Source organism: Amphiura filiformis, chromosome 9 (assembly GCF_039555335.1).
Source record: "Amphiura filiformis chromosome 9, Afil_fr2py, whole genome shotgun sequence".
Lineage (NCBI taxonomy): Eukaryota > Metazoa > Echinodermata > Ophiuroidea > Amphilepidida > Amphiuridae > Amphiura > Amphiura filiformis.
The window spans coordinates 51,686,904-51,702,562 of NC_092636.1; the positions used below are offsets into that span (position 1 = coordinate 51,686,904).

Sequence of the window (15,659 nt, forward strand, 5' to 3'; positions counted from 1 at the left end):
CTTCATGTTCCCATCATCATAATCTAGAACGCGTGTTAGGCAATGTTATTTTGGAACATTATTATTTTGAATGTTTTTGCTTTCCTTGCTATCTTCTGTAGATAGCATTTAGGGCCTTGATTCATACCTCTAATTTTTTTTCTTTATGTTTAATGATTTTTTTAATGATATGACTGTCTACCGAAGATAGCAATCATGCCGGGTTTATATGAGACAAAAAGTAATTTTTTGCGTACTGAATGAATCATCATTTTTTTTTTTTTTGTTTTGTTTTGTTTTCTTTTCTTTTTATTTTATTTTTGTTTTGCTTTTTTGTTTTGTTTATTATTTTCTTTCCTTCATGTTCCCAATAATCTCTGCTATATAAGTGCCGGTTTAAATTTTGGTCAACTTCTTCATTTTAACATTTTTTATAGTTTTGCATTCGGCCTGATGCCGATTTTTTTTCTAGGCGCGCGGCAAATTAATGCCGTTTTACCGGCCCGGGATTTTGCGCACTGAATCCTCCCATTTTGCCTTTTGAATCATCGTAATCTAGAACGCGTGTTAGGCAATGTTATTTTGGAACATTATTATTTTGAATATTTTTGCTTTCCTTGCTATCTTCTGTAGATAGCATTTAGGGCCTTGATTCATACCTCTAATATTTTTTCTTTATGTTTAATGATTTTTTAATGACATGACTGTCTACCGAAGATAGCAATCATGCCGGGTTTATATGAGACAAAAAGTAAGATTTTGCGTACTGAATGAATCATCATTATTTTTTGTTTTGTTTTTATTTTATTTTGTTTTTGTTTTTCGTTTTGTTTATTATTTTCTTTCCTTCATGTTCCCAATAATCTCTGCTATATAAGTGCCGTTTTAAATTTTGGTCAACTTCTTCATTTTAACATTTCTTTATAGTTTTGCATTCGGCTTGATGCCGATTATTTTTCTAGGCGCGCGGCAAATTAATGCCGTTTTACCGGCCCCGGGATTTTGCGCACTGAATCCTCCCATTTTGCCTTTTGAATCATCATAATCTAGAACGCGTGTTAGGCAATGTTATTTTGGAACATTATTATTTTGAATGTTTTTGCTTTCCTTGCTATCTTCTGTAAATAGCATTTAGGGCCTTGATTCATACCTCTAATTTTTTTCTTTATGTTTAATGATTTTTTTAATGATATGACTGTCTACCGAAGATAGCAATCATGCCGGGTTTATATGAGACAAAAAGTAAGTTTTTGCGTACTGAATGAATCATCATTGTTTTTTGTTTTGTTTTGTTTTGTTTTGTTTTGTTTTGTTTTGTTTTGTTTTGTTTTGTTTTGTTTTTATTTTTGTTTTGCTTTTTTGTTTGGTTTATTATTTTCTTTCCTTCAGGTTCCCAATAATCTCTGCTATATAAGTGCCGTTTTAAATTTTGGTCAACTTCTTCATTTTAACATTTCTTTATAGCTTTGCTTTCGGCCTGATGCCAATTTTTTTTTCTAGGCGTGCGGCAAATTAATGTTGTTTTACCGGCCCTGGATTCTACCGAAGATAGCAATCATGCCGGGGTTATATGAGACAAAAAGTAAGTTTTTGCGTACTGAATGAATCATCATTGTTTTTTGTTTTGTTTTCATTTTATTTTATTTTTGTTTTGCTTTTTTTGTTTTGTTTATTATTTTCTTTCCTTCATGTTCCCATCATCATAATCTAGAACGCGTGTTAGGCAATGTTATTTTGGAACATTATTATTTTGAATGTTTTTGCTTTCCTTGCTATCTTCTGTAAATAGCATTTAGGGCCTTGATTCATACCTCTAATTTTTTTCTTTATGTTTAATGATTTTTTTAATGATATGACTGTCTACCGAAGATAGCAATCATGCCGGGTTTATATGAGACAAAAAGTAAGTTTTTGCGTACTGAATGAATCATCATTGTTTTTTGTTTTGTTTTCATTTTATTTTATTTTCGTTTTGTTTTTTGTTTTGTTTATTATTTTCTTTCCTTCATGTTCCCAATAATCTCTGCTATATAAGTGCCGTTTTAAATTTTGGTCAACTTCTTCATTTTAACATTTCTTTATAGTTTTGCATTCGGCTTGATGCCGATTTTTTTTCTAGGCGCGCGGCAAATTAATGCCGTTTTACCGGCCCGGGATTTTGCGCACTGAATCCTCCCATTTTGCCTTTTGAATCATCATAATCTAGAACGCGTGTTAGGCAATGTTATTTTGGAACATTATTATTTTGAATGTTTTTGCTTTCCTTGCTATCTTCTGTAAATAGCATTTAGGGCCTTGATTCATACCTCTAATTTTTTTCTTTATGTTTAATGATTTTTTAATGATATGACTGTCTACCGAAGATAGCAATCATGCCGGGTTTATATGAGACAAAAAGTAAGTTTTTGCGTACTGAATGAATCATCATTGTTTTTTCTTTTGTTTTGTTTTGTTTTGTTTTGTTTTGTTTTATTTTGTTTTTATTTTATTTTTGTTTTGATTTTTTGTTTGGTTTATTATTTTCTTTCCTTCAGGTTCCCAATAATCTCTGCTATATAAGTGCCGTTTTAAATTTTGGTCAACTTCTTCATTTTAACATTTCTTTATAGCTTTGCTTTCGGCCTGATGCCGATTTTTTTTCTAGGCGTGCGGCAAATTAATGTTGTTTTACCGGCCCTGGATTCTACCGAAGATAGCAATCATGCCGGGTTTATATGAGACAAAAAGTAAGTTTTTGCGTACTGAATGAATCATCATTGTTTTTTGTTTTGTTTTCATTTTATTTTATTTTTGTTTTGCTTTTTTGTTTTGTTTATTATTTTCTTTCCTTCATGTTCCCATCATCATAATCTAGAACGCGTGTTAGGCAATGTTATTTTGGAACATTATTATTTTGAATGTTTTTGCTTTCCTTGCTATCTTCTGTAGATAGCATTTAGGGCCTTGATTCATACCTCTAATTTTTTTTCTTTATGTTTAATGATTTTTTAATGATATGACTGTCTACCGAAGATAGCAATCATGCCGGGTTTATATGAGACAAAAAGTAATTTTTTGCGTACTGAATGAATCATCATTATCCCCAGACACTGAAATGACGAAAACACATACGCCAAAATTTGGGCCTCTGGTCAGCCATTCAGAAAGAACGCATAATTTATTCAAGCAATGTTTTTAGAAAATTCCCTGGAATCAGCCAAATAATAATGATTTCTGGACAACTTTTTCGAACGGAGTAAATACCCGACCGAGCCTCCCAACAATTACTGGGAAGCTTGTTGCGCCTATAACCCAAGAGTTCCCCTTAACACACTGGGAACTATTTTGCTAGGCACTCATCTAGCGATCAACTCCTTATCGAGGAGGAAAAGCTCCATATACCAATGGACAAATATTTCGCTAGGCAATCCTCTACACGATATCTCCTCGGAGGAGGAAATAAAAAGCTCCATAATACCAATGGAGAGAATATAAAATGCCGCGGACTTACATGAATTCGCTAGGCAGTCATCTAGCGCGTCAAAAGAAATTAAATGGCTGATACCTTTCTCATTTTCCTATTATATTCATATTCAGATTACATAGTGGACATCGGTAAATATACCCATGCCAAATACCCAGTAGGTAGATACCTCCGGATATTGGAACTACTAAATCGAATTTATTAATGTAGTACATGTATAATTCTGTACATTAAATCGATCATTTTAGAAAAATGATCCAAAAACTGCCACAAGGACTACTTGTTAACATCCGTACCCTGTACCATGGAATAAGCTATTTCTGATCCCCTCATTTCCTTTGCTAGTAAATTCATTCATTCATATTTCATTTTCATCAATCATCAACATCAATATACAAGTGATACTAATAGCTCAACAAAGTAATAAAATTAAATGTAAACAAGAGTGATTGGTATATAAATAAATCTCAATACATTTAGGCAGTAACAATTAAATCAATATAATTAAATTAGAATAACATTACTATGTATGATTGACCAAAATGCACTTTAAATGCATAATGATATTACGAGCGTGCTTGTAGTGGTTTATCACGGAAATACCACACTGCACTGGCAAATGATCTTGAAGTACTTCTACGGTGATAAGCGCCTAACTGATAAGCTGGCTCTCTACAAACACGCTCAGTGAATAATACATACATACATAATAAATACCGCAAGATCCACGTTAGCGATTATTTGAAGAGCCTCTGAATTTTACGGTCGAGGCCTCTTCACCACAGTGGACCATTAACCCGATTTTTTTGTTTGAACATGTTGAAGGAGTTAATTGCAAAACCCATTATTTTTCGCTGCCAACGCCAAGCAAACACAGTGCCATGCTCTGCACATTTATGAATTCGAATACATAACTAGGATATCATGTCTAATACAAAAGGCAGCCTTTAACAGAAATTAACGCGATAACCAGCCGGCTGCGCAACCTCATAAAAACTTGAACCCAATATTTCATTTTTATTTATACTTTGATGAACAAGAAAAATCTGAGGGCATAGTACTTGGCCCCTGTCTAGCTATCCCATGCCAACCTGGTGTTAATTCCTTCCTTCCTGCTATAAATAAAATTACTCGACCTAAGACTGAAGGGCATTACCACCTAAGACTGAAAGTGGTACCAATTGTATCGATTTTGTTAATGCTTCTGAAGACACACTAGAGTGAACACACCTATACAAATAGAATTTCAGAAAATACAACTGCGCAACAGAATAGAATGTGTTGCTGAGATAGAAATTGAACCTAAAGTGATCTACCCACGCACACTCTCACACCCGTATACAATAGTCATACTCCTATGTAACTCAAAAACCTCAATGTAATTAGAATATTATTCAAATTCAAAGAACTCTCAATCGAATATATTTTCCTTTCTCTTTCGTATTTCATCTCATTCCTCATTACCTTTTAATTTGAAGACCGACACTTTATATGTACTTGTCTCACTACTGCGAGACTCAAATTTTATGACACACTATCAAACTCTTGAAATCAATTTTAAACAGATATCAATTATGACATATGGGGAGTGGTGGGTGGGATAAAAAATTTCTGCATCCGTTCTTGCTGAAAACTGACAGAGAATGGCCTTAGCTAACAAAATGGCCACCGACGGCTCCAAGCAAGGCTGCCTGTGATTGGCCCGCCTGATACCAAACAAGGCACCCAATTGGCTTCCCATGGAAACATCGCGTGACATCACGAGGGCGATTCCATTTCAGCAGCAGGGATAATTTTTGTTTCATTTGATATGTACAAATTAAACTGCATTTTCCTTGTTTTGTTTGTTTTGTTTTGTTTTGTTTTGTTTTGTTTTGTTTTGTTTTCTTTTGTTTTCTTTTTATTTCATTTTTGTTTTGCTTTTTTGTTTTGTTTATTATTTCCTTTCCTTCATGTTCCCAATAATCTCTGCTATATAAGTGCCGGTTTAAATTTTGGTCAACTGTTTCATTTTAACATTTTTTATAGTTTTGCATTCGGCCTGATGCCGATTTTTTTTTCTAGGCGCGCGGCAAATTAATGCCGTTTTACCGGCCCGGGATTTTGCGCACTGAATCCTCCCATTTTGCCTTTTGAATCATCGTAATCTAGAACGCGTGTTAGGCAATGTTATTTTGGAACATTATTATTTTGAATATTTTTGCTTTCCTTGCTATCTTCTGTAGATAGCATTTAGGGCCTTGATTCATACCTCCATTTTTTTTCTTTATGTTTAATGATGTTGTTAATGATATGACTGTCTACCGAAGATAGCAATCATGCCGGGTTTATATGAGACAAAAAGTAAGTTTTTGCGTACTGAATGAATCATCATTGTTTTTTGTTTTGTTTTCATTTTATTTTATTTTTGTTTTGCTTTTTTGTTTTGTTTATTATTTTCTTTCCTTCATGTTCCCATCATCATAATCTAGAACGCGTGTTAGGCAATGTTATTTTGGAACATTATTATTTTGAATGTTTTTGCTTTCCTTGCTATCTTCTGTAGATAGCATTTAGGGCCTTGATTCATACCTCTAATTTTTTTCTTTATGTTTAATGATTTTTTTAATGATATGACTGTCTACCGAAGATAGCAATCATGCCGGGTTTATATGAGACAAAAAGTAATTTTTTGCGTACTGAATGAATCATCATTTTCATTGTTTTGTTTGTTTTGTTTTGTTTTGTTTTGTTTTCTTTTGTTTTCTTTTGTTTTCTTTTTATTTCATTTTTGTTTTGCTTTTTGTTTTGTTTATTATTTCCTTTCCTTCATGTTCCCAATAATCTCTGCTATATAAGTGCCGGTTTAAATTTTGGTCAACTGTTTCATTTTAACATTTTTTATAGTTTTGCATTCGGCCTGATGCCGATTTTTTTTTCTAGGCGCGCGGCAAATTAATGCCGTTTTACCGGCCCGGGATTTTGCGCACTGAATCCTCCCATTTTGCCTTTTGAATCATCGTAATCTAGAACGCGTGTTAGGCAATGTTATTTTGGAACATTATTATTTTGAATATTTTTGCTTTCCTTGCTATCTTCTGTAGATAGCATTTAGGGCCTTGATTCATACCTCCATTTTTTTTCTTTATGTTTAATGATGTTGTTAATGATATGACTGTCTACCGAAGATACCAATCATGCCGGGTTTATATGAGACAAAAAGTAAGTTTTTGCGTACTGAATGAATCATCATTGTTTTTTGTTTTGTTTTCTTTTTGTTTTGCTTTTTTGTTTCGTTTATTATTTTCTTTCCTTCATGTTCCCAATAATCTCTTCATACCTCTAATTTTTTTCTTTATGTTTAATGATTTTTTTAATGATATGACTGTCTACCGAAGATAGCAATCATGCCGGGTTTATATGAGACTAAAAGTAATTTTTTGCGTACTGAATGAGTCATCATCATTGTTTTTTGTTTTGTTTTGTTTTTGTTTTTGTTTTTGTTTTTGTTTTTGTTTTTGTTTTTGTTTTTGTTTGGTTTGGTTTATTATTTTCTTTCCTTCATGTTCCCAATAATCTCTGCTATATAAGTGCCGTTTTAAATTTTGGTCAACTTCTTCATTTTAACATTTCTTTATAGCTTTGCATTCGGCCTGATGCCGATTTTTTTTTCTAGGCGTGCGGCAAATTAATGCCGTTTTACCGGCCCCGGGATTTTGCGCACTGAATCCTCCCATTTTGCCTTCTGAATCATCATAATCTAGAACGCGTGTTAGGCAATGTAATTTTGGTCAACTTCTTCATTTTAACATTTTTATAGTTTTGCATTCGGCCTGATGCCGATTTTTTTTTTCTAGGGACACGGCAAATTAATGCCGTTTTACCGGCCCGGGATTTTGCGCACTGAATCCTCCCATTTTGCCTTCTGAATCATCATAATTTTGGAACATTATTATTTTGAATGTTTTTTGATTTCCTTGCTATCTTCTGTAGATAGCATTTAGGGCCTTGATTCATACCTCTAATTTTGTTCTTTATGTTTAATGATTTTCTTTAATGATATGACTGTCTACCGAAAATAGCAATCATGCCGGGTTTATATGAGACAAAAACTAATTTTTTGCGTACTGAATGAATCATCATTGTTTTTTGTTTGGTTTGGTTTTTGTTTGGTTTATTATTTTCTTTCCTTCAGGTTCCCAATAATCTCTGCTAGGCCTATATAAGTGCCGTTTTAAATTTTGGTAAACTTCTTCATTTTAACATTTCTTTATAGCTTTGCATTCGGCCTGATGCCAATTTCTTTTCTAGGGACACGGCAAATTAATGCCGTTTTACCGGCCCCGGGATTTTGCGCACTGAATCCTCCCATTTTGCCTTCTGAATCATCATAATCTAGAACGCGTGTTTAAGGCAATGTTATTTTGGAACATTATTATTTTGAATGTTTTTTGCTTTCCTTGCTATCTTCTGTAGATAGCATTTAGGGCCTTGATTCATACCTCTAATTTTTTTTTTCTTTATGTTTAATGATTTTTTTAATGATATGACTGTCTACCGAAGATAGCAATCATGCCGGGTTTATATGAGACTAAAAGTAATTTTTTGCGTACTGAATGAATCATCATTGTTTTTTGTTTTGTTTTGTTTTTGTTTCGTTTTTGTTTTGCTTTTTTGTTTTGTTTATTATTATGTTCCCAATAATCTCTGCTATATAAGTGCCGTTTTAAATTTTGGTCAACTTCTTCATTTTAACATTTCTTTATAGCTTTGCATTCGGCCTGATGCCGATTTTTTTCTAGGGACGCGTGTTAGGCAATGTTATTTTGGAACAATATTATTTTGAATGTTTTTTGATTTACTTGCTATCTTCTGTAGATAGCATTTAGGGCCTTGATTCATAGGGCACGGTGGCTCAGTGGTTACGGCCTTGGACTCATAATCTGAGAGCTTGCACGACGTGCGTGGGTTCGATTCCCCGTCCCACCACCGTGTTGCGCCCTTGGGCAAGGCGCTTTGCCTCGCTTGCCTCACCCCACCCAGGTGCAATGGGAAGCTGTTAGGGGTAGTCACAGTCGTTGTACTGATGGACCCTGCGCCACTTGTAGGCTGCAAACGTGGTTCCGACATATTCTAATGACGGCGGAATAAATGTAACGCGCTTAGAGGCTGTTTACGGCATAAAGCGCTATATAAATGTCTACATTTAATGTCTACATTTATTCATACCTCTAATTTTTTTCTTTATGTTTAATGATTTAACATCCATGTGTTTGAATTTTGCTATCTTTTGAAGATAGCACTAACTCAAATTAAATGGATGTTGTTATTATGTCTCCTCAACGAGTTAGTTTATTATTTTAAAGCCGTGTTAGTGGCGCTGTCTACTGAAGACAAAGAAATTTAAAGCAAGCAGAAAATAAACATGTTTAAAGGAAATCTTCACTGCTTGAAATTTCAATTTGATCTTCAGTAGATATAGGCTAGCACCGGTAGGCCTAATTCTATTTTATAATATCAATATCGATCAGGAGCACACAGTTCTATGGAATTCTGTGCTCAGCAGACAAAAATGAAAACATCAGACACATATTGGCTGAAAAAATGAAACAAATAAGCTCAATTTCTACGTTTTACGGGGACTATTTACGGGTTATACTTTTTGATTGCGAAATCGTATACTGTTGTGCCTCCTTATCTCGTTCAGCAGACAAAGACGACAGCCAACTACGCATTTAAATCCCAGGGGGGCCACTTATATGCTTTTATGTGTTGTCATCATCAAGCAGGCCCTCAAATTTCACACCCTAAACACGGATCTCGAGCATGTGAAAATACCTGCCCTAATCACTGACCTTCTTGTAAAAAAGGGAGGCTTTTCACTGACCACTAATATTTAGGCACTTTTTTCACCAACCACCATAAAAAGGTACCCTTTTCACTGACCAGAAATGCCAAAAAGGTGGTCAATAAACCGGCCCTTCATGTCCTCCAAATCCATACCTTCAATCGCCGACCTCATGTAGGCCTATGTAAAATCCATACCCTAAACGCTGACCTGTGTTGAAATGTATACCCTTTTCCCCAAAATAGCATGAAATAGCTACCCTATTCGCGGTCCGCGCGGACCGCGACTATGCGTCAAAAAAGTACCCTTTCCCGCGGATTTCTGCTCGGTGATGACAACACATATGTATTGAGTGCCCCCCCGGATTTAAATTTGAGCTATCGACAGTTGATAGCAAAAACAAACGAATTCATCATACACTAAATTAAAAATAACAGATAGAGAAATCGGATGGCTTTGTTTCAAAGTTTGTTTCAGCGTCATACGGTATTCCGTTCTTGAGATATTTCAATTTTAACATTCACCGTGTTAGTTAATGCAGGAGCTTAATAGACACCGGGTACCGAAATCGAGCAAATTACGGCATGTCTTGCGACTTTATCTTTCGTTAAAAAATCATGGTAAATTCGTGTTTTTACTATCTTCTGGAGATAGCTTAAATTAAAAATATTGAAGCAATTATTAGGCACATACCGGGTATCTCATATTTATTTATTTCAGTACAGTACAGGACATCGAATCCAAACAAAATAATGAACGTCCAAATGAAAACCATTTGGTTTTTTTTATTAGATGCACTATCTAATTCGGCACATTATAACACCCCATTGATTCCAATGTGACTTCAAGAAGCAAAGTTACAGGCATTTGATTAGACGAAGGTCCAGTTTTAAGTTTTAAGTGGCAAACTGGCCTATTCAAAACTCTCCGGACTACACATCTGGTTTGAGAGTGGTAAATGGCTAATTTATGCGTGCTTTTAATTTAAAACAAAAGGTACAAAAGAAAAAAAGAAAAGAAAGACGAATAAAATGAAATTTATGAAAAGTACAGAGAATTAAAAACTGAAAAAACTGCTTTAAATACGGTAAAGCTTCATTGAAAAAACCGTGTTGTCTCTTTGTTGCGCTTGTTGGAATCTTTTTTGCCCCTTGTATAGGCCAGTTTGTCACATTGGATTCAATGCTTACTAAAATATTATACGACTAAACAGCTAGAGACTTACAAATAAACGATACTACATTGTACTAAACGGTACTACATTACACTAAACGGTACTAAATTGAACAAAACGATACAACATTGTACTAAATGGTACTTCATTGTACCAAACGGTACTACATTGTACTAAACGGTACTACATTGCACTATACGGTACTAAATTGTATAACTAAACGGTACTAAATTGTACTAAACTGTACTATAGGCCTATTGCATTAAACGGTACTACATTGCACTAAACGGTACTACATTGTACTAAACGGTACTAGATTATAAACCCATATTGTTACTGATAATAAAACATGCCCACTAAAAGTTGTTAACTTATTGTTGTGTACCGAAGATAGCATGCATTGTACCCGATTTTGACAAAATCTTTAAATTAATTTCCTTTGGTAGTTTTGTAAATATTATACATCTTTCAGCTCTCTCTAGGCTTTCTTTGTATATTTTGAAGAAAGGTGCATGCGTTCTTATTAAGGCACGCCAAATATGATGAACATTAAACATGTCTGGTCTGTTAACTTTGGCACTCAATAACATGCGTAGGCCTATATAATTACAATTAACCAAAGCATCAAAAGTCACGATAACTGCATGTATTTTTTCGTCTAGTGTTCTTTTTACTAAATTATGTGTGTTGCACCTGCAAACGGGTAAATATTTAAATTACTAGATCTTCTAAAAACCCAGTTACTTTCCAAATTTTTACCATCAGTAGGCTTCTTCTGTTGAAAAAAAATAACTCGCCTTTTATTCGTGAATCGTGACACTTTCTGCAGAAGCAGACATCACACTCCACATACTCAACTACAATCATAGACCATTTAAAACGTTATCTGTTGAAGAAGAGGCTACCGCGCCTATTGAAGCTTATTGATATATAAACCGAAGGGGGCATGTTATATTAAAAGAAACAAATAAACACCAAAATATACATAAAATACCTATGGAATGGGAAGAGTTGAGTTTACATATAAACTAAACTATATGTATTAATGTATTATTAATACAACTACATTTCAATGCTCTCATGTCTGTGTTTGTTTTATGATAATTGATTGCAAAAACGTGTCCACCAAGAGGTTTTAATAAAATTTAGTACTTAGTATGTTCATCCCCAGAGAAGTACTGAGTCTGAGTAGCCCCCCCCCTCGATATGGCTCGTGAGGAGTCTTTGGCAGGCTTTTCGCAAAAATTAGTAAAGGATATCTTTCACCATTACATTACCGATTGCACGCAGATATACTTGCTTATTATTTTACTCATTTTTAGTTTACAAAATCTGCACAGACGCTCACAGAGCAAATGTGATGTCTTTCACTTCAGTGAACAAAAATACATTTTCGATTTAATTAAAGCCATAATGTATGATTTCCGTCAAATTTTAATTTTGTTATTCTTTACCCAAAATGCTGAAATATTATTAGCAATAACTGCCGGGAAGGCTTTCTGCCCATTTTAAGCTCAAGGGAAAGTGAAAGAAATTCCACTGGCCATTTTGGTCGTTTAACATGGAGTTCTATGCCGGACATTTCATCGCAATAATGACTTTATGTCAAAATTGCTCCGATGACTTAAAAACACAACAAATTTGGCTGATTCCTTTTAGGTGTAAGTTGGGACATGTGTAAACATTACAAATATGCCAAAAAAATCATATTTGAAAAAAGAAAGATTTCATATTACGCGTATAAGATCGTACATTATGGCTTTAAACAGTAATATGGTACTTTTGATATTTAAAATGCTGAGCCAGTAATGACCAGACAGGGGAATTATATTACTTGAAATCGTTTATCACCTCGTCCATGAAGAATTTATAATTTTAAACTCAAATCCACTTTCTCCAATTAACCCTCTTGTGGCCTATCTAATTAAGTAGTTAATTACAATATTTTATTAAAGAGGAAGCCCCGTCAGAGCAATTCTTCTGGGGTGAACCAAACCTCCCTTGTTATCAAATTAATCAGTGACAAGGTTATCTCTGAATTTGACAGGTGCTAATTGATGTTTTAATGTTATTGCATCAATTAGCACCTGTCAAATTTAGAGATAACATTGTCACTGATTAATTTGATAACCAGGCAGGTTTGGTTCACCCTAGAAGAAGTGCTCTGGTGGGGCTTCCTCTTTAAGAGATTACATTAATCGCACCAAACATCTCTAGTTATAAATTGGTGTCAGGTTTGCGTCCAATCATCATAGATATAGGGCAGCTTGTTGTCACTATAGTCTCCTCGGGTAAAGTTTGAACATTCAATGCTTGCAGGAACCTGAAGAATTCAATGTCAAAATAAAATACGATTCAAATACAAAGTATAGGTTTAAAGCGTACAAATATCTTGTTTTTGTACTTTTTCATTTAAAAAAGGACCCCCAAAACACGCCACGATATTTTTGTTAAAAATGTAAAAGACCTCATCTTTGTTAAATTCTGTCAGTTTAGTATACATAAAGACGTCTCTCTTTATCACGACATGTTATCAAAAAGGACCCCTCCTTAGCACAATGCAGGACCCCTCCTTAGCACAATGCAGGACCTCTTTTTATAGGCTGTGTCACCTAAGACATATTTTTCAATATAATCTTTCAAAAAATATCCCTTGTGTACTTGGGAAACTTAGGTCAATAACAAAATATGGGATTGTCTTCCCAAGGGAAAAAAAGCAGCGCTTTAAAAAATAAAAGTATTCCAAACTTTTCCATGATGTTTGTGTCAGGAAAGCTAGTTTATTGAAATCTTGAAAGTACCGGTACTCTAAAATTGGAAACATTCCTAAAATCAAGAAATTAAGAAAAGATAAAGAAAAGATAAAGAAAAGATTAAATAAACACAAGGCTCGTGCATCCTACCTAGCATGTAAGGGAGTGAATATATCATCATTGGGGTTCTCTCTATGAAAACGTTGATAGGCAGTAAAGCTACTGATAAATCCTGCCAATCGTGTTAGAGTCAGGTCCAGCTGGCACTCCATCGTCACTCTGTGGAAATACAAACATTTATATTAGCATTTAAGGGAGTATTTCGTGATCCTAACATCATCTTTTTATAACATTATTCAGTAGATATCCACGAAAAAAGCTTATTCTCAAAATTTCAGTTTATTCCGATTTTACGTTTGCGAGTTATGCATTCAGATAAGACAAATAATGCGTTGTAATTTCATCTTTCACGATATTTTTGCTAAATGAATTAATCTGCAAGACATGTTTTGTACATAAGCATTAATGTTTTGTACATAAACATCATCTGAGACTAGTAAACCAGTGGTTTACTAGTCTCAGGCATTTTGTAGCCAGAGGTTTCAGTGGTATAAAAATCTCAACTATTTTTGGAGAAAAAGGGGGGGGGGGTGATGCTGTGGATCATGAAATGCCCTTTTAATGTTCAGCGTCCAACTTTTGCGATATTTTCTCAAAATATCAAGAGTTATCTGAAGAACGACTGAACTAAAACTGGGTTTGTTTCCAAGCATTGTAATACATTTTTCACGCTGATTCCAAATATGGTCATGAAAATGTACAATTTTTAAACATTTGGAATTGGCGTCGACTGCAGTCGACACCCATGTGAAGAGGGTTAGGGTTAATATCACAGAATGGTTAATATAAATAAAAGACCTGGTTTTGACAATGCATTGTAGGACAGTTTTTGCAGTTTTGAGACACTTTGTCCTTTGACCTTTCAGAAAATTCAGAAATATTGTTTTTTTGTACGTACAAAATATAATCTAAAATGTTTTACACTAATTAAAACAAATATGAAAAATATTAGTATTTTACAAATTAATTATTTGGTATTTTAATGATCAAAATTATGACAATAATAAGAAAATTAATAATAATTACATAAATTTTCCCGATATGTCAGAGGTCAAAGTGTCCCAAAACTGCTCTCAAAAACCGGAAGTTAGAATGGCGATTGGGCTTATTAACCTAAATCATTCAGTGTATTCAATTTAAATGTGTAATCTATACAGATCTATCTCATTAATTACGAAAACAGCTGCTGGAAAAGTAGACTATGCCATAGTCGATTTTTGATAAATAAAAATATGTTATTAATCATGATGAACGCATTCAGTTGAACTCGAAATTATACTGATATTTATTACATCAAAATACTAGTATAAAATGGTTATGAAAAAGTTTATATAATTATATTTGTGACAGTAAAAGTAAAGTATACGTAGGCTTATATTATTGAATGCAACATATCATAATGGCATAACTATAATGGCACTTCAATACTGAACAATTATAATTTTAGAATCTGCCAGTTTATTTTCCGAGTTAAGGCCCTAGCTAGAACCCGGCCTACACCGGATAGGGCAGAGATTTTGACACTTGATTTGGGTTATTGGACCTTTGAGGTTAAAGAATCACGGAGGTGCTTTTGCGAAAGCGGCTGCGAATTCGAGAGTGCCAAGATGGCCGCCGGCGGCCATTTTGAAAATTTTAAATTTTAGTTTTCACTCAATATTCATGTGTAATACATCATTCTATAGGTTTTTGCATACAAGGAATCAATTTCTGACATTATTTTTATGATTGAAGGTCAGTATAACATGTTTACATTCAAAATGGCCGCCAAATGGTTGCCAAAAGATGGGGTTTTCATTAAAATGCATTTAGAATTCAATATTTTAACTTATTTGATGTTAAAAATAACCATGGGATGCTGATATTATGGTGACAACAAAGCATAAGTCGTCTATGTCATTTCTATCATCTCCTGGATATGTTTAAAAATCAAAATGGCTGCCAAAATGGCTGCCAAAATAGTCTTTTTTCATTAAAATGTGTTACAGGAGTATTAAAATGTGTTACAGGAGTATTATAAAGTAAATAAATCTCTCCATATGGAGAGAACTGAACTGAACTGAATAAAGTACCAGATTTACAATGAAATGGTGCCAAACATTGTGTTCTTTTGTATTCAAAGTATCCCTCTGGTAAAGGGGTAACAATATGACATCGGCATCAATTAATATTATCTCATATGGGCATGTAAACATTCAAAATGGCCGCCAAAATGGCTGCAAAACATGATTTTTTCATTAAAATGGTATTTAAAACAGCATTTTAATAGATGTTGTGTTAAATATTTCCATGGAACGCTGATATAATGTTAAAGGGATATTTCTATCCCAATTTCTTCCTGCT

The 15,659-nt window shown here is 34.0% G+C and overlaps 1 protein-coding gene across 2 annotated transcripts in view; it reads right to left on the reverse strand.

Annotated features, from left to right (window-relative positions):
- Positions 1-9,967: 9,967 nt before the first annotated feature.
- LOC140161135 (putative methyltransferase DDB_G0268948) overlaps positions 9,968-15,659 on the reverse strand; it is a 37,271-nt gene continuing 31,579 nt past the window's right edge. For both annotated transcript variants that reach the window (XM_072184565.1, XM_072184564.1), the window contains exons 6-7: positions 13,347-13,475; positions 9,968-12,766 (exon numbers count right to left, since the gene is read on the reverse strand). In XM_072184565.1, coding sequence (XP_072040666.1) covers positions 12,661-12,766; positions 13,347-13,475 — 235 coding nt within the window. In that variant the 3' untranslated portion in view covers positions 9,968-12,660. The remainder of the gene's footprint in view (positions 12,767-13,346; positions 13,476-15,659) is intronic.